General features: G+C 39.1%; 1 protein-coding gene across 4 annotated transcripts in view; it reads right to left on the bottom strand.

Annotated features, from left to right (window-relative positions):
- Nucleotides 1-3679: 3679 nt before the first annotated feature.
- The window catches only part of NCOA2 (nuclear receptor coactivator 2), a 213215-nt gene continuing 197083 nt past the window's right edge, over nt 3680-19811 (bottom strand). For 3 of the 4 annotated variants that reach the window (XM_075583705.1, XM_075583711.1, XM_075583720.1), the window contains 4 exons: nt 19067-19571; nt 16150-16324; nt 15111-15309; nt 3680-10267 (listed from right to left, as the gene is read on the bottom strand). In XM_075583705.1, the coding sequence (XP_075439820.1) occupies nt 10256-10267; nt 15111-15309; nt 16150-16324; nt 19067-19571 (891 nt within the window). In that variant the 3' untranslated portion in view covers nt 3680-10255. The remainder of the gene's footprint in view (nt 10268-15110; nt 15310-16149; nt 16325-19066; nt 19572-19811) is intronic. The other variant, XM_075583726.1, reaches the window with a different exon arrangement.

Below are 19811 nucleotides of genomic sequence, written 5' to 3'. Positions count from 1 at the left end.
TAGAGAGGGTTGGGGTTCCTTACAATGCATCTGATCTCAGACACGCTATTAGAGGGTTGGGGTTCCTTACAATGCATCTGATCTCAGACGAGCTTTTAAAGCAGTTAGGATTCTGCAGAATTTCATAATATAATTATAGGTTTCCACAACTAAATAGATTTAAAATAAAAAAAAACACTGCTCTGGGTAAATCGTTTAACACTGACACCACCTCCCCCTTTCCCCCCTGACTGCCACAAAAGCAATTGTTTTTACTATGGCATCACTGTTCTTCCAAGATTTGGTGTTTGCCCTAAACGCCCTCTCTCACCCCCCAGAAAAATTGAAAGCAAGATGTTTTACTTAATGGAATATATTAATTGGTTTATTGATGAAGTGAAACTGCCTTCTTTCTCTGCCACTATCTCAGACTCCCTTTCTTGTGCCAGGATTCACTAACCTCCAATGGGTTGTTACAATGCAATCCCGCATCAACTGGCATTTACTTTAATGAGTGATCACAGGAACGCGGTTTTGATAACCCATATCAGAGGTTAGCGAGTCCCTTCCTATGTCTTTTTGCCATTCCATGGCCTTCATTTTTCTTTGCTCTTGTCCTGATTGGTACAGACAGTTTAATGAATAGCCTAGATTGTCCCGGACATGCCTCTCTAAATAATCTTTGTGAGGGCACATTTGTACTATTTTTTTGTTTTGCCATCATATTAGAAAATAAAAATAAAAACTGCACAGGAAACAAAATAAAACGTGTACGGCTCGCAGATCTGGCGCTCCTCCTATCATGCAGAAAGGTAAGGAGGCCAGAGAACAGCAAAGCTTTTTGGCAACTATCAAATCTAGAACGGTCAATGTGTGTGGGTGATTATTACTGGCACTTACTCTGAAACTTGTCATTATTGAGGTGCCTACGGTAGAATCCAGCTAATCCCCACAATTTGGCACAAACATGGCACAGCAGTAAACCAAATGGATAATGTTTGTCGGTTCTCATTGGAAGTAGAATAATAGTGCAGATTTTCTTCACTCTTCAAATATTAGACTGTGCGGACCTCTTTGGGATCAGGAAAAATCTTTGCTGGTCCTCGTTCTAAAATTCATGGGCCTCAAGCTATCTTGAATATCAGATTAAAAAAACACTTTCCACTATTGATTCTTTCCTTAGATTATATATATATATATATATATTTTATATACAGGAGAACACAGAGATAACTGGCTATAATTTAGTTTGTGTATTTAAAATCTCTACGTGGTGTCTGGTACTGATTTTAGACTAATTTCACATCGAACAATGCAGCAGAGGTCATTGGTAATTCTGCTTTGTGAAGGTGGTTGCGCTTCTTAAAACAGTCTCTGTCCTTTTATTCTACCCATTTGGTATGGTTAACCAAACCCAAAGACTATCAGAATACAGTTCTGCACTGGCTTGGCCATTGTGTACTTTACATCACATCTGTCTTTATAAGAAGTAGGAGGATACACTGCAGATACTTATTGGTAGCTTAGATAAATCGACATCAGTCACTGTTGTAAATGGGCACACAACACAATAGCCTAATTGTACGAGTGACATATCAGAGGATTTTGTCCTATTCATCAGCAAGACATATTACCTCTAAATGCCTATCATAAAAGCAATGTCTGGTCCAAAGAAAGATTGTGAAATTAGGGCAAAGCACACCCTTTTGATAGCACTCATTGTAAAGTATGATATGATGGAAAAATTTTAAAACAAAACTTTACTTATATTTATAAAAATAAAAAAAGGTTACAAGAAAACATCAATAAATGTGCATAAATAAATCTACCTAAATTATATATAAGTGAATATATCACTATAGTGACTAAACATATAAGAAAGACCAAAGTGCTAAATACATAAATAACTAAAACTGAAACAGAGGGGAAATCCTAATAGTTAACATTAAATTACATTAATAGTAATTAGACCCTCAATAGGTCACAGTTAATAGTGGATAGCCCCTAGGTACAGCACTAGAAGAATTAAAAACCTGTATATTATAAACAGGTAGCGTAAGACTGATAATGTTAATATTTACAAATAAATGACGTATACTTATTTGTCTTATATGTTTAATCACCGTAGTGATATATTCACTTATATAAAATGTAGGTAGATTTAGTTATACACATTTATTAATGTTTTCTTGTAACCTTTTTTAATTTTTTCAAATATAAAGTTTTATTTAAATTTTTTTCCATCATATCATACTTTACAATGAGTGCTATCAAAAGAGTGTGCTTTCCCCTAATTTCATAATCGTTCTCGATCTCCTTTTGCACCTTTTGTTACCAATTTATTTTGTTAATTGAGCTGAAGCGAGAGTTTCCTTCCCCTCCCCCCTTACCCCATATTTCCCAAAGAAAGATTGTAAAGCTGTACTATTATCCTGTGTTTAAAATGTGCTTCAAATGACACACATTGATTAAAAAAATGTATACATTTACAAGCATATAAAAGAAAATGTAGTTAAACAAAACGGCATCCCAGTTTTTTTTTTTGGGTGGGGCGGGGACCTTTTATTTTTCCATCATATCTTATATTTCTCGTTCAATCCCCATGAAAATGTGCACGATTGTAGGCCGGTTCTGTAGATTAACACTACATAAGAAGCGCAATGTAGATAATCAACTGATGTTCACTAAATTGCAGTCACTGTATGATGTCAACAAGTACCACATACTGTGGTAGGTTAATGTTCATTTAACTAGAAATAGGCGCTTTTCCTTCGTAACTTGTAACTGTGTTCAACTGTCGTAATCACCAAGATTACTATAGAATGAGTTCAACGTGTTTAAAATGTCCTCCTGCTGTAACGCGCGCCTGAAGACGAGAACTCCGTTGTCTGATCGCATAAATCGATTAAACACATTGATCCAGCTGCTCCCACTCCTGAACAATACGTTGTGTTACAAGTTCGTTTTTCAGTCCTCCTAGCGACCGTCCTTTATCAGGAAACATTTTATGTAAGAGTTTTGGACCGTATTCTTTTGCTCTGTCTCAAGCACTTTAAAACGTGCTTCTCATCTTCGCCAAGCACCGTTGTGTAATTGTGCACTTGATGTGGTCATCATGCTGTCACCAATTCCAAATAATATTTATTAATGATCAAATACTTAAATGTAATAATCTACTGTGACAGAAAATTGCTAAGATGTTTATGAAAATTGTCTTTTTCACAAGATGACGAAAAATAGGAGTCCCGTTTTTTCTGGGCAGAGTGTATATCACACACACACACACACACACACGCACGCACACACGCACGCACGCACGCACGCGCACACACACGCACTTTCAGAAGATAGTGACCAAAAGGTTTCATGAACCAACAAGCTCTTTATCAGGTGTTCTCAGACCTTTGACTGATGCAGAGTATTTATTAATCACGGACACACAAGCAGCAGAATGGGTAAAACTCTGTAGCATAGCCTTGAAATTTGGAGGCAGTCGACCTCAATCCTACAGTTGTCGTAATGTGTACAGGTAAGAAGATATTAACTGCAGTTAAAATTAAAGCTAATGTTGACATATCAATGCCCTACAGCTGGAAAACCGATCCCTGTCTATTTCCTGGGGAGCTGAAATAGTGAGCGACAAATTGCAAATGCATAAAAGACAACCATAAGTCCACAAAGAAATTGAACTGGAAAAAGCCATCATAAAACCCAAAGGCATTAAAATTTATTAATTGATGCAATAACAGAATTCTTTATTTACAGTAGCATTATTTGACATCAAATAAGCAAATAGCATCAGCAAAGCAATATTAACTTGCATAAATGTATTTAAAATTTCTCTAAATAGATCTACCTTTGCATAAACTGCTCACACTATAGAAATACAAACATCAATGCAGGTGAAACGATGGGTTGTTTAGAGGGAACTCTATTACGGGAAAAAGAAATCAAGACCTGCAATACTGTAAGCTTTCTCCTGAAGAACCATAGTTTATATATTGCTTTATTTTACCCTTGTATAATTTTTCATGTAAATGCGCACACACACATACACACATTTCAGATGCCACTCCATGATGAACTGTACAAATAAAATTCACAACAGGGGGGGGGAAGAATTACATGTAAATGTTTCTGGAAAGGCGTCCATCATATTAAACATAATGTCGTGAGATGGATCCACTTATCCAAAATTGTACACAATACACTATACAAATATAATACATCAAACTGCTATGTAGGCATATACAAGACTTAAAAACAGATCTAAGGCATTATGCTATTTATTAGCATTTTGAGGTTCTTGCACATAGCTTTTTTTTTTTTTTTTTTTTATTTACCTGTAGTAAGAAACAGAAAATGTTTTAGTCTCCAAAGAAACACCTGGGAGAAAAAGCTAGTTGACGCGGTCAGTACTACGGAGGCCTGCAAGTTTGTGCTTAGCAACGCATTACAGGCCTCTCCAGCACCGACAAGGTGTTACAAAAAAAGCCAGTCACAGCTAAACTTTGTGCAGACAATGCTTATGCTTTTAGGCAGCATACTACCGTTACAAACGCTAAAAAATATGTTCTATTCACACCCGACAATTAATGGCTTTTGTTGCATTTCAAAACTGATTGTATATCTTTGGGTTTTGTTAAGTGGAGCTGTGCCACCCGTTCCAACACACCAACTCCATATCAACTTTGAAGGCTAAAAATGTACATTATACAAGTCATTGCAGGACAAAGAGGCTACTGGTGAGGGGGAAAAGACTGCTTTGTTTTATTTCTAAAAGGTTAAAGCAGTGGAGATAACTCAAGATCTTTGCATGAAGTTGACGAGTATGTAGCTCATTACTGGATGAAAATGCTTAGATTGCCACGTACTGTGGGCCAGACATACTGCATGTCCCCCTAAGCAGCTTTTCACATTGTCCCCTGGAACAATTCTCTGCTACACGATCGACAATGAGAAAAGAAATAAGGGGGGGGGGGAGGTGTATATTTTAATGAAGCAAAGTGACAACAGGTAACGGGAGGATGAAGCATTGCCGATACGTTATGCTATAGGTCAGCATTTGCAGTTTCTTGCACATATTTTACCTGTAGTAAGAAACATAATCTCACTATATACTGCCAAAAACACTGCATAAATCCGCCGGAGCATAGAATAGGGCAAATACAAGCTAGCATCCTTTCAGTTATGAGGAGGCAGGCATTGCAGTTGGCAAAAATAAAGAAAAAAAAAACAACAGATACAATAATCAGGGGTGCTCAAAGCCAGTCCTTGAGAGCCCCCCCCCACCCCCCCAGTCAGGTTTTAAGGATATCCCAGCTTCAGTACATGAGGCTCAATCAGTGTCACCTGTGCTGAAGCAGGGATATCCTGAGAACCCGACATGTTGGAGGGTCTTGAGGAATGGAGGTGAGCGCCACTTCAATAGGTAACTTTCATAAAGCCTCCTAGTGGTAGGTGTGTTGTTCACAGGGAAATAACTACTTTGGAAGTATTTGAGGTTGGACATTGCACATTAGGCACTAATATCTATGAACCAAGGTGTATACCAGGGGCACTGCATTCACTTGTAGGACAAAACGGATATAAAAAGGCTGGTAATTGCCGTAACTACTGTTTCTCCAGAACAGTATAATTAAAAAAAAAAAAAAAATCAATTATTTTAGATTCCATCATATTTATGTATTAAAATGTGGTCCTTGACACTCTCTAGCTGTTTCCATGAATGTGCATATGCAGTTCCCTGCCCTCTCTCAAGCCTGAAACCGAAGGCCTTCTCTGTTGCCTGACAGAAGTCGAATGCTGGTTTGACCTGCTGGAGTAAGTACAGAATTGTTAGGGGAGCGAGGGAAAGAGCCCCTTATTCAAAATGCTGCAAAACGGCTTTCGATAGAAGGTTTGATCACCTTCATGTGAAGGCTGCAGATCTTTCATCGAGCTATACATCATATGGAGGCAGCCCAAAGGAAAACCGACTGTGTGATCCACAATAATAAAAATAGATATATATTTTATACAAACCAGCCCTTTGGAAATGGCCAGACAAATGGCAGATAAGGAGGCTTAAAGTGGATTGACATTGACTAAAAATTAATGCACATTTAAAATGTGTAGAACCACTCCAATACATGAAAAGTTGTAGAGTAGATGACACGGTGTATATGGACACAGAAAGCATTTCTAGGTCTATTTTTTTTTCACATTATGTGCCTTTCACATTTAGTAGCAAAATGTAGAACACGGATCAATTTTGTTCTATACAACAAGAAGAAAAAAAACACACCAAAAAACAAACAAAAAACTACACGCCTGTGACATTGTTGCATTTAGTGGATGCTAAATACTGATAAAGGGAGATGATTTTGGCTTATTTTATATCAAGTGATCAATATGATCAGAATAAGTCTCACACATTCTAAATTCTTAATCATTGCACAACTAAAAAAAAGCAAAAAGTTACGAATCACACCTACTATGCAACTCTTTCACGGCTATTTAACAGAGCCATTTGCAGAGTTTCAATGTACAGCTTTTACCATTCCATTACACAATGAGAGAAAGCATGACCACCGGCTGGGTTTCATCGCCCCAAATTAATTTTGCGCCTTTTGAAGGGTACACTAATAAAGCCAAGTACAGTTTAGTGTCCATGTACTGTATTTGGGGAATGCGACCAGCTTTAACCCTTCACTGGCAGAGGGGATTTTACTACATTCTTCTTTGATATCCTGCAGGCTCCTCGGCCACTGAAGGGCTTATTCGGATCGCATGCTTATGCAGAGAGAGGCAGTTGCTCAGGTTTGCAAATGGCTAGAATGAAAAGTGGTTCAAGCATTTCAGTCCTAAAGGTGCTAGTATGTGAAAAGATTGTCTGCCCCTGGTGGTGACTTGGTCCTGTTCTCTAAAATCCCGAAATAGGGAGAGCTATCGGCTGTGATCATCCCACACCCTGGCCGCTTCGTGAATCAACCAAGGACGGTGCATGTTAATCCAAACACAACTGTCAGCCACACACTCAGAAGTGAGTAGGAGATGAATAAAGGAGAGCAGTAAAATGAAACAAATAGGTATTTGGTGTGTGTCATGCCGTGTTTAATCCAGGGCCATGTGATGTGTTTACTAATTTAAATAAAAAAAGTCTAGTGTACACAATTTGATTTTAGGAGTGTCTTGTGACTTTAGATAACCTCATGAGTGACCATTATAGTTAGGAATTACTTAATTAAAAAATAATAATAATAATAAAAAAAATATATATATATATATATATATATATCAAATTGAAATATTACTGTATGCTCATTTGCATGTCAGACATGTCTGCAACCCCGCCTTTCACCATTATCACCCAGCACTTCCACTGCAGCAAGGGATTCTGGGAAATGACATGCAAATGAGCACACAGTGCCACTTTTGCTTCAAAACCATTAACATGGTTCCCTGTGTGTGTAGGTGTGTGTAGGTGTGTGTAGGTGTGTAGGTGTGTGTGTGTGTGTGTGTGTGTGTATATATATATATATATTTTTAATTATAATCTCAAATGGTTAAATGGTTTAGGGCAAGGGTGGCTAATTCCAGTCCTTAAGGGCCTCCAACAGCCAGGTTTTAAGGATATCCCTGCTTCAAATCACTGGCTCAGTCAGGGATATCCTTAAAACCTTAGGATGAAGTGGCACTTGAGGACTGAAGTTGGCCTCCCCAAGGTCTTGGATGTGGCATGTCCCCAATGGACAGTAATGGAAAGGTTCCTGACAAACTGGGATAACTAGACCCTGACCGTGAGTAGTGAGAAACATTAATACGTGTCTTCTTGCACACTTTCTACAAGTCTAAATCAGATTTAAACAGACAGTTGTTCTCATCTGTGTCTTTATATGAAATACATGTGCATATGCTCATACATACATTATACATCCAATATATAGCTTTATGTTTGGGCATATATACACAAAATACACAATATATGTATAGTATGTATATAATAACTCATATACACGCACAAATACAAACACTTGTATATTCAATTTCATACATGTTACATTCAGCGACTTGTGTGTGAAGGATTGAAAGCTCTCCAGGGATAGGGACCAATGCATTATGAAATGCACTTCTTTGCCAATGACATGCATGAAGCCATACTTACACACCAATGGCCTCATTTACTAAAACATTCCAGATGAGTAGCGTGCACTACTGCCACTCACTTCAATGACTGTTCTCAACCCCTGGCACTTCTCAGTGAATGAGGTCTCTGCCAGGGTTGACCAACTCCAGCCCTCAAGGGCCTCCCAACAGATCAGGTTTTCAGGATATCCCTGCTTCAGCACAGGTGGCTCAAGCCACCTGTACTCAAGCAGGGATATCCTGAAAACCTGACCTGTTGGGAGACCCTTGAGGGCTGGAATTAGCCCCCCCCCCCTAGTTTAGTGAGTATGAGGGAAATCTGGGCAGACAGAGAATGAGCCGATATGAAAACCATCATCTGTAGCAGTTGCAGTCCTAGCAACACAGACTGCAGCCTATGCAAGGATACTCCTATCACAGGTGGGGGGGGGGGGGAAGGTGGACAAATTCCTCATTGCTGGGTGGTGGGGTGCAACAAATATTAAAGTGATATCCTCCAAAACATTTAGGTACTGTATATGTTTCCATAAAAAAATACTAAAAAGATACAAAGTCATGATGTTTTCTACAGTGGCTGCACATTGCAGGATACATACCGATTCATAAGCAGTATCACAGGGTTTGAGAAGAAAAAGCCTACACACTAGTTCTATCCAAGGCGCTGTGACCCATAAAAAGCCACTTTTAGCAGTCAATGCTAATGAAATTACCTATTTAATACTGAAGTACCTTTTTTCTCTTTTTTTTTTTGTTTTTGTTTTTAATTGACACCACATTTTTACAAAACAAAAGATTACAAATAAAACATGTTTCTCAACTTAAATTATTGCTTGCTTATATAGAAGCTAATTTTTAATGTACCATAAAAATAAACAAATGTACAAAAAAAAAAATGTCTTCCACCCTGTTATTGAAAAGAAACCTGTAGTGACATTTGCCGTGAGCGAGAACTGAATAAGGTTTTCTTCCAAGTAAATGTTTTTTTTTTTAAAAAGCGAAAACAAAAACATACAAATGGACAAGTTATGCAGCTGTGATGACACGGTTTATCACCTTCTTGGCCAAATTTACTTTTACTAATGCTACCACAGTCTACTTAATGGACAACACCGCCAGCAAAAGTGCATGCGTGTTTAATTCATCTGTGAAGGACCATACAGCACTAGAGGGGTTATTTTGTGCTAAAGGCATTCTCTCTCTGTAACTCGGAAACACAGACTTGAATCCCTATTTCAGATCTTCATGGAGAGCGTAACTGTAATCCAATGCTCCAGTAGAGAGGGCCAAATAGTTAGGATTTTCTGTTTTTTTTTTTTTATATATAATTTGATGTGAAATTAACATCAACACTTTCCATCCGACATATTTAAAAAATATATTTAAACAAAAACAAATTCACAAAAACTGCCTACTTAAGGTATTTTTTTTCTTTTCAATTTTAACACGCAATTAGAGTATTTTTTGTCTGCAAACATTGTATCACCTTTCTTGGCCTTTACAATGATCAAAGCACTTGGCATTCTTGATACATTTAGCTCCAAACCACACTCATTAAATTGACTTCCAGGTTCCACACATGATCACCCCTCCCCCCCCCCTAAATAATAATAATAAAAAAAATGTACATTTCTGGATTTGAGGAAAAAAAAAAAAAAAACAAGTCTAAAAGTCTTCATATGGTAGCAAAAGTATTCACTGGGTTGATCACCCAAGGGAAATGAGGTTAAAAACCAGTGTCAACAACTTATGAGGGGAAAAAAAAAAAAGAGCATTGTTGTTTTCCTTAAATACATACATTTAAATACATTCATTTCACATAGTTCATGAAATTTGTCTGTCCGTAATGACTCTGCAGAAGGTATCTAAGTTGCACTAAGGTGAATGCAGTGAACAGACTGGCCGTCTGTCTGTATGCTCCGGGGCTGTCACGTGAGGAGGTCATTCCCCAAGCAACAGCAGCTTCAGCTGGGAATCGGGAGGCAGATCAGACTTGCAGTGCTGCGCTAGTTGCTCCGGCAGAACTTGCTGGCTGCTGGCGGGCCAGTCTCTAAGAACACTACAAAGTGGATGGAGCTCTTCAGACCGGAGAAGGTTTCCAGCTGGTCAACACGGTCAGCAGAAGACAAAAGCACCCTATAATCCTTCAGGGTCAGCAGTATTTCTGTTGAGGCAAACACAACGCATGGTTACCTCTCGGGTTCTAGAACATATGGGAAATTGCTCAAAACTGTGAAATAAAAAAACAGAAGCAAAAAGCCCTCAGTCTACTGTTTGCTTATTCTATTCTTCCTGTGATGCCTTGTACAGGAAGAGTACGGCAATACAAGTGCACCAGCTTAACATAGTGTGTGTTTATTTGCCAGCATTTGATGTGTACTACAGAAAAGAGAATGACCTGTCCCCAGTACTTCAAGGACAAAGTTGGAGGGGGGGAAAGAGATATATAAAGTGCCTTGTGAGCTATGGCATGGGTGTGTCCCTTCCACGATGCAGCGGTTTCACCCCACCTATATGCAATGAGACCGACCAATGTCAAAATTTCATGCAATCCTATTATTTTGCAATGATAGGCCATGTACTGCTGAAAAGCTTATAAAAGAAAATAAAGACATTCAAAGCATTTAAGGATTTTTTTTTTTTTTAAATATTCACTTGTGTTTGATTTTCTTGCAGGAAAATCAAAGTTGTAAATAACGGTGAAGGTTAGAAAAAGATGAGGTCAGGGCAATACCCCACGGAGATGAGATATGCTCGTAAGAGAAAGCACAACCATATTTACGTTTTATTATCCAAAGTTAGTTACAACAAACGTGTCACACTAATGGGTAGATAATCAATTATTCATTTAAACGTGTTCTAGTAACATGCCAGCAGTATAAATCAAACCCTGCCTCAAGTGGTTAAAAAAATGTCTGTAGCCTTGATGTTCTTGCATGTCTCATGACCCTGTTTTTCTCCTTTCTCCCAAAGTCTACAGGTTGTGATTCTTATCTTCTTACTACATGTAACTTTAGTTGCCCCATTTTGTCCCAAAACAGATGCCAAAGCACGCCGACTGTCCCACATAAGCATACAGAAAAAAAGCCATGCAGTCTGCAAAAGGAAAATCGCACAACGTATGAACGAGTCGGCGTTGTACGTGGCAGTCTTCAAAGAGGCTCTGCTCTGGTTTTTTTATTTCAATTTGTTGGTCTTTTAGTAACTTTGGTGTAAGAATAGGAGTTGAGGAAAGAACTCTGGATCATTATCTCACTGTTAGCCTACTGCTAACTGGCAGGTATGGGTAAATAGCATCTACCCCAGTCTGACAAATAATGTTACATGGGGATTATTCCATTAGAATACAAGATTGTTTAGTTTATTTTTACAGAAAGTAACTCAACTAATACAAGTCCAATCTGTTTAGCATTAGCTGCATCTGTTGAATGGCTTGTAAAACATTGCTTTTCCCCTTTTAGGTTCGGCTTATACTGTAGCAACAGTATGAAACACTGTACATGGCTAAACGGCATACATCCTTCCAAATTTCTGCTCACACGAACATACCAACAGGAACCCAATATGACAAACAGTACGGCTTTTAGATATGCGCATGATCCTCACTCCTCCAATGAACCACAGTAAACCCCCCTTTCCCCAAAAAGCCATGCAAATATACTCCTCCATAGAATAACTACCTTCATAAACGTAAGTGCTAACAGCTCAAGTCTAAAGTTTGTGTGAAGTCATCTCGGCCTCATTACTCTTCCAAAGACAAGTATATAAAGGCAACTTCTTCAATTATTCATGGAATTGTTGCCGTAAGTAGAATGCAATGAAACGGGATAAAAAAACAAAACTAAAACCTAAGCCCATTTTCAGGTTAATGTTTCAAGTAAACAAGCTGAAGCTGGCCCATAAATCAAAAGTTTCATATGTAGAAGAATCCTACATTACCATCCCACAGGAAAACCTTTCATGAAAGCTGGTCCATAAAAGGAATTTATAGACAAGAAAGAAATAGGCTAATTGTTTTTTTTTTTTTTTAAATGTAACAAGCAAAACATTTTTTTGGTATAATTTAATATTTATGTGGGCTCCTGGAACTGCAAAAAACTTGTATAAGTAAATATTTCTCACTATCCTTTGAATTTATTAATACCTTGTTTTTTTCATTTGTATACATAAGCCCTTGAATAACAGGTCTCAAAAATCAGTTTGCGCAAATTATAGGTTAGCGATGGGAGTACTGGTTACAGTGGCGAGAAAAAACAAATTTGTGAACCCCAATGAAAATTACATAAATTCGATAGATTTCCATGATAACCTTTTTGAATCAAAACCTTTTCTTAAATATCCAATAGGGTTTATATGAACCAATTCCATGTCTTTTTAAACAAAATGATGTATGAATTAGACCAACAATGAGTAATTACAAGTTAGGGTATGTACAAAAGTAAGTGAAGCCCTGGTTTTATCATCTAAATTATTAAAAGGGAATAATTAAAATCAGGTGCCTAAATAATTAGGTAGAACTTCATATGAGAATTTGGGAGAATCCACCCTATATAAAGATCAGAAACTGTGCGTTTGGTCTTCCCCATACAGGTGTGTCGGCAACACGTCATGCCATGATCTAAAAAAATCTGGGGACCTCAAAAAAACACTACTGGATGTTCATCAGTCTGGAAAGGGTTACTAAACCATTTCTAAGAATTTGGGGCTCCACCAATCCACTGTGAGACAGACAAATGGAGAAATTTCAAGACAGTCACCCTACCCAGGAGCGATCGTCCTACCAAAATCTCTCCAAGAACAAACCGGCAAATCATTCAGGAAGCCACAAAGAACCCCAGAGTAACATCCAAGGATCTGCAGGCCACTCTCGCCTTGGTTAACGTGAGTGTTCATGTCTTAACTTTCAGAAAAAGACTGAATAAGAATGGTGTTCATGGAAGGGTAGTCAGGAGGACACCACTGCTCTCTAAATAGAACATTGCTGCCCGTCTGAAGTTCGCCAAAGAGCACATAGATCAGGTGTTCTTAACAAGGGGTGATTCCACCCACAGGGGGTGAATGAGAAGGTGCTGGGATTTGTTGAAGAGTTAATTTTTTGAATATTTAAAATGAGCTAAATTTGAGACAAACATTCGTATCCATTCTTGATTTGTAACATTGTATTACTTATATTCTGTTAAAATATCACGTGGCTGATACATAGTGTGAAAGCCGCTTTATATCCCGCCACATAAGTGTGGTCGATAGGGATCCACCCATTATTTTCCATCTCTGTTCATTACACATACTTGCAAAAGAGAGAGAGAGAGCCCTATACTAAACGTTTCAGTCGAGCTACTTGCGCGGTTGAACTCCATCGTGTGGTACCGGGACGTCATGAATAAAATCATTGGTATGGGGTGTTTGGGGACCTTGCTGGTCTATTAGGGGTGATGTACAAAAGGTTAAGAACCCCTGACATAGATGATCTACAAGACTTCTGGAACAATGTTCTCTGGACAGAAGAGTCAAAGGAAAAACTTTTTGGCCTCAATGAGAAACGTTATGTTTGGCGAAAACCAAACACTGCATTTGAACAGAAGAACCTCATCCCAACCGTCAAGCATGGTGGTGGGAGTATGATGGGTTGGGGCTGCCTTGCTGCCTCAGGACCTGGACGGCTTGCCATCATTGACACAGCCATGAATTCTGTATCGTATCAGAAAATTCTAGAGGGATGACAGGCCATCCGTCCGTGAGCTGAAGCTGTACCAAAATTGGGTCATGCAGCAAGACAATGGTCCTAAACATACAAGCAGATCAACAAAAGAATGGCTGCAGAAGAAGAAATTAGGCGTTTTAGAATGGCCTAGTCAAAGTCCGGACTTAAACCCCCTCGAAATGTTGTGACAGGCTCTGAAGCGAGCTGTTCATGCCAGGAAGCCCTCAAATGTCACCGACTTGAAGCAGTTCTGTAAGGAAGAATGGGACAAAAGTCCTCAAAAACGATGTGAGAGACTGATCAGCAGTTACAGGAACCACTTAGTTTAAGTTATTGCTGCACAAAGGGGCGCCACCAGGTACTGAATGTAAAGGTTCACATACTTTTTCACACATGGATATTGAATTATCAATCATCTGTGGATAAATAAATGTTGAAAAAGCCTGTTTTTGTGTAATTTGTTTGATCAGGTTATCTGTATCTATTAGGACTTAGAATGTTCACATATTTCAAATCTAAAATGTTATTAGATCTTAATCTAAGGGGTTCACAAACTTTCTCTAGCCACTATATATACATGAAATATATATAATATATTTTAAAAAAATAATCAATTATATTGGGGTGTAGTCAACAAATACCATGCATGACATGTTCTCTTCAAATCCCCAAACTCAGGTTTTTAATTTTTTTTTAAAAGGTGTCCAAAATATGAAGAGAAAAAGTTTATCAATGCAATTGCTCGTTTAAGATGACATGTCACCTCTTAGTACTACTTGACACATGGAAATGCACACACTAAGGGACTGATTCAACATACTCTGAAGCTGCCAATCCCCCATTCAAGTCAATGGCAGTTTTTGGCCGATCACACACTGGAGTATGCAAAATAAGCCCTTCAATTTGCTATTTGAGTGTCAATATTTGCAAATGTGCATACTAGTCGAGATCGTCTTGCCTTCTTATTTTTGGATATTGGCCATGGTGCTTCCCGTGTATGGAGAAAAGCATTACATGTGTGCATCTGATAGAAAAATATGTTAATGCAGAGAGATCATTATTTATTAAAACTATAGATTAAGAAAAAAAGATAAATGTGCCAAGGAGTGTGCGTGTTTAAGGTTGTTTTCTACATGAGCAATCCCAGCAAAGATCGAAAACCTGCAATTGCCATCTACATGTCGTCCACAGTTCCCCAATTCTCCTTCATGGTCATGTCTTGCAGTGATTAAGCTGCAGACAAGGATTCTGGGTAGTCACGTGCACTTACACACCCATTGGCCATGTTCCCTGTAGATACACTCACCTGCTCTGAACCCATTGAGGACAACCCTGATGTAGGCACAGAGGTCACTGAGGTCATGCTGATCTGCCCGGTCATCTGGTTCATGTTGTTCATGCCACCGGCGTTGGTTGCCATAGACACGCTGATGTTCATATTGTTATTGTACATGCTAGTGCCGGCTTGTTGCCCAAAATGTGGCGGGGACTGTTGTGAAAACATGCTGGGATATAAAACAGCTATGTTAGACAATGCTGCTAAATAAGGCCACAAATACACTTCAGAATCGCTGTACACTGATGATTCTGCATGCTGTTCACGCCTCTTCATCCTCCCAGCCACCCTGTGTACTCTGGAGGTCCTACATCAGAAGACCAGCCTAACCCTCCCAACTGCAGGGCAAACGTCATTAAAAAAGTGCAGTATTTACTGTCTTTCACTGAGAATTCGTAACGGACACTACAAACACAACTACGGGGTCACTCACCATAAACTTAAAATAACAATCATGTTCACAAACAGACAGATGCAACCCCTTAAATATGTTACTGCTATTAGTACACTTTGGTCCTAGGAGCAATTGGCCCTTTAACTAGAAGACACATGTTAAGCTTTAAAATCTATGTACACAAACTCCATCTATAATAAAACGTAATTGCTAGTGCATTAGAAGCATCATGAACTACAATATATCTGATGACAAACTTTTTAGTTGCCTGCTCCTGATTGGCTACATCTACTCTGTTTAACAGTGTACAGGGATATAAATTGAAGTCCAGCACATTGACTTTTGTTCAAAGGTGATTTATTAGAGCGATCGACACTTCGGTCGCCGTTGTGGGACCTGTGGCAAAATCCTCTTTAAAGAAACCTCCAAGTTCAATTTGAATCTATACTACCCCACTAATGCGTGACACCTTGGCTTTGAGTTTTCTGGAGTGCCTTAATAACACACACACACACACACACACACACACACACACACACACACACACACACACACACACACACACACACACACACACACACACACACACACACACACACACTATTTCGAGATTACCTGTTCCCGCCAATATTCCCTTGTGCCCATCCATTCATCTCTGCGGACTGGTAGGTAGGATTGGCCTGAGACTGCTGCATCATGGGGCTCTGGTTATGTGCCATTCTGGGCGACATCAGTGGACTCTGTGGAGTTGTTGCCCCTGTGAATCCAGGGTCTGACTGTTGACTCATCCCTAAAGAACATATTAGTCAGATGAACCATGAAGGTATATACAAGAACATGGCACATACAATAAACCCCACACACTAGGACTAACTAATCAGTAGTACAATACACAATTATATTCATAAAGGCCTAGCATAGTCAAATCTGCAATTTACAACACATGGGGAGGTGTATTAAGGCAATTTCGGAGCAAAACTGGTGCAGAAAGAGCTATTTGCGTCTATTTGTGCCAATATATTAAGGTATTTGCTTGTATACCTAGCGCACACATTTAACCAGCATGCATCAAAAAATGGTTTCCAAAAAAAAAAAATAAGCTCCCAGGGTAATAATTATATGCAGGAGATTACGTATACTGAGACGCTCAACAAAGGAAGGAGGATTGCACCAAGGCACAATTCTCTTTGCATTTATACATCTTCCCCCTCGTTGAATGAAAGAACCATATTGCAGAATTGGAACAAGTTTTGACTACAAAGCATTTCTAATACAGAGCTGCTATTAAAATACAAAAACAGGCCGATTAGGAAGTTTTACTTAAATAGTTTAAACCCTTTCCAGCTACCGTGGCAAAACTCCTCTGCTTAACTAATATATCCTGCTGGTTATTTCAGTGCATCGTAACCAGAAATGGCAAGAAACAAAATTGGAAGTTATAGTTAATAAAAAACAAGCAAGCCTAATCTGGGTTTCAGGTCTTTTCCCAAAGGGATAGTTTGTAAAGGCTTGAAGCGTATTACCAATTGAATAGTTATGAAATTGAAAGTGTCTTATAAAATGGCAGAATGTATTGGGACAGCATAATTTAAAAAAAAAACTGATCACAATACTCCTGCATGGAGTATCTTGATGAAAGACTTTAGGCAACAATAGACACATTTGTATTCTGTATTTTTTTTCATCATCAAGAGACAGGAAATGTAATTCCTAATCCGCTACTTCTAATCGTCATTGTTTTACTAGCCCAGCAAGTGTTGCAATTCACTTGGGGTGTTTACGGACTTATTACAAGCGCCCTCTAGTGCTCAAAGATAACAATGCACAGATCAATTATCCTTTGTTACAAACACAACTTGCTTGGGTCAAGTATTTTGTTAATAGGTCAATTTTGACCAAGCCATTTCTACGTTTTTCCTTTAACCATTTCCCCTGTGATATAGATGACTCAATATAAATACATTTTGTCCAGCAGTTTTTCAGAATTGTAAGGAACATAATCTACATATTGTAACACCCACGTTAGCAGAAGAAACACATCAGAATCAGCCAAGCCAATTTACACATAGGTATAGTGCAAAAGCGTGAATCCATGGTGAAAGCACAAGGGTATGAGGCCCCGACACGCAGCACCCGTAACAAAGCAGCAGACAGCTTAGTTAAGCATACAGACTCAATGGCTTCAGCTATTTCATTTTTATAGGCTTGGCAAATTCAGGGGACTGGCCAAATATTCATAAATTAAGTGTATTTCTATGTCAGTTAATGGATGTTAATGAGATGTTAGTACTCGCATGCAGGTTGTTATTATTACATGAGTGTTTATTCACTATTAAAACATCTGCAGCACCTGGTCGTTAGGAATTAAAATCTTTTTATTTTATTGTATTGCTGATGTTTTCACTCCTATGAATGCTAAAAATTACACCCCCCCCCCCCCCCCATTTAGGAAGTGTACACTTAAATTAAGGACACAGAAGTTGGATAGAGGACTTCATTAAAACATGTCCTCCCATCACCTACGCTGTATTGTTTGGCAGACGGAATAAGCTATATCTGCTGGTGATAGGCTCTTTTCCTCCTCGGTCAGTGTGATCACGTTTGGCAAAAAAACAGAAAAAGGTGAAATAACTACAGGTGTGTCAAAACTGCACCAGATTGATCATAGAAAAAAATACAATGAAAAACAAATGACACAAGTGACTCTTCCCAATGGGCTCCTGTGGGCCGAAACCTTGCGTCTCTATGCCAAGGTGTCAGCCTGGTCTGTATTGACCCTTTTCTATTGGTAAGGTGTTCTCTAATTTGAGAATTGATCCTTTTTTTCATGCTTTTTGTATATTGCATGTATACAAAGGACTACATCTTGCCTTTGGTATTGTTGTATGTATGGGACAGTCCCCATTTTTCTAATATTAATTTACTTGTAGCACAGGGAGTATGCTACGTGTGTGTGTGTGTGTGTGTGTGTGTGTGTGTGTGTGTGTGTGTGTGTGTGTATGCGAGATGCAACAGTGCCCTTTTTTTAATTTATATTATATACAAGTGAAATCTTGACACGTCATCACCCCCTTGTTTCCCTTTAAAGGAATCATCTAATACCTGTTTAATATGAAAATGAAATAGTGAAAAAAATATTAAATGTAATTTAAATCCAAAAATATGGAATGTATTTCTAATCCATGGCAAGCCAGGGAATGTTAAGTATTCTCCTGAGGTTACACAAGTACGACACACCTGTTTTAGGCTTTTGCGAGTACATTTACCTAAACATACATCAACCAGACCAGTGGCACTAAAATAACACCCTGCAATTTAGTTGGAAACGGTATTTTTTAGCACATAAGAGTGAAACACCTTTACAATGAATTGTCTGTGTAACCCAGTCACCTCTGAGAACTCGTCAAGCCTATATACACTGCCAACATTTATTAACCCCCCAAACAGAGCAGGGGGGCTGCAATGTACTGCTTTGCCCTTGCAACGCTGAACAGGTTAAAGCAAGACCTGCACTTAAAGTTGAAGGTGGTACCTGAGTTGGCAAACTGGAAGGCATTGTGCTGAATTTGGGGATTCATGACAGGCCCATACTGTCCTCCCATGTTTCCCATGATCCCTTGGTTAGCCAGATTCATCTGGGAGCCATGCAAAGAGCTGTGAGAGAGCGACTGTGACCCAGGGCTGGGGGGCACTGGGAAGAAAGGACTGGTGAAAGGTGGTGGGGATGGAATTCCAGTACCGTAGTTTGGAGGAAATGGAAACTGCTGTGCATTGGCTTGTGGGATCCGTGGGCTGCTTATTGTTGCTGGCATGCCTCCAGAGGCCACCATGTTTGATGGCATGGTCAGCCCCTGTCCTCTCATCATCATGGCCCTGTGCTGCACCTGTTGCTGCTGTTGTTGTTGCTGCTGTTGTTGCTGTTGCTGCTGCTGTTGTTGTTGTTGCTGCTGCTGTTGTTGCTGGAGTTGTCTTTGCCGCAGGTGCTGGCTTAAGATCTCCCTCTGCCTTTGGGCCAGCATCTGCGCATTGATAGGTCCCTGCAAAGAGGGAGCAGAACGGCCTTTGTAAACACAACTGGAAAAACAATATATGGAGACTATTCCTACTAAAAGTATATAAAACAATAGATAAATATAAGCGGAAACAATCTGCAGGTAGTGATACAGCAGATATACCCTGCTCAAGCAAATAGAGAGGGACTAGTAAACCAAACAGTATAAAGGGGGGGGGGGGTGCTCACAGGGAATGGATGATAGACTAAATGAGAGAAAAGAAAG

Source organism: Ascaphus truei, chromosome 2 (assembly GCF_040206685.1).
Source record: "Ascaphus truei isolate aAscTru1 chromosome 2, aAscTru1.hap1, whole genome shotgun sequence".
NCBI classification, from domain to species: Eukaryota; Metazoa; Chordata; class Amphibia; order Anura; family Ascaphidae; genus Ascaphus; species Ascaphus truei.
The sequence above is the reverse complement of the archived record's forward strand: the minus strand, read 5'-3'. Positions and strand labels throughout refer to the sequence as shown.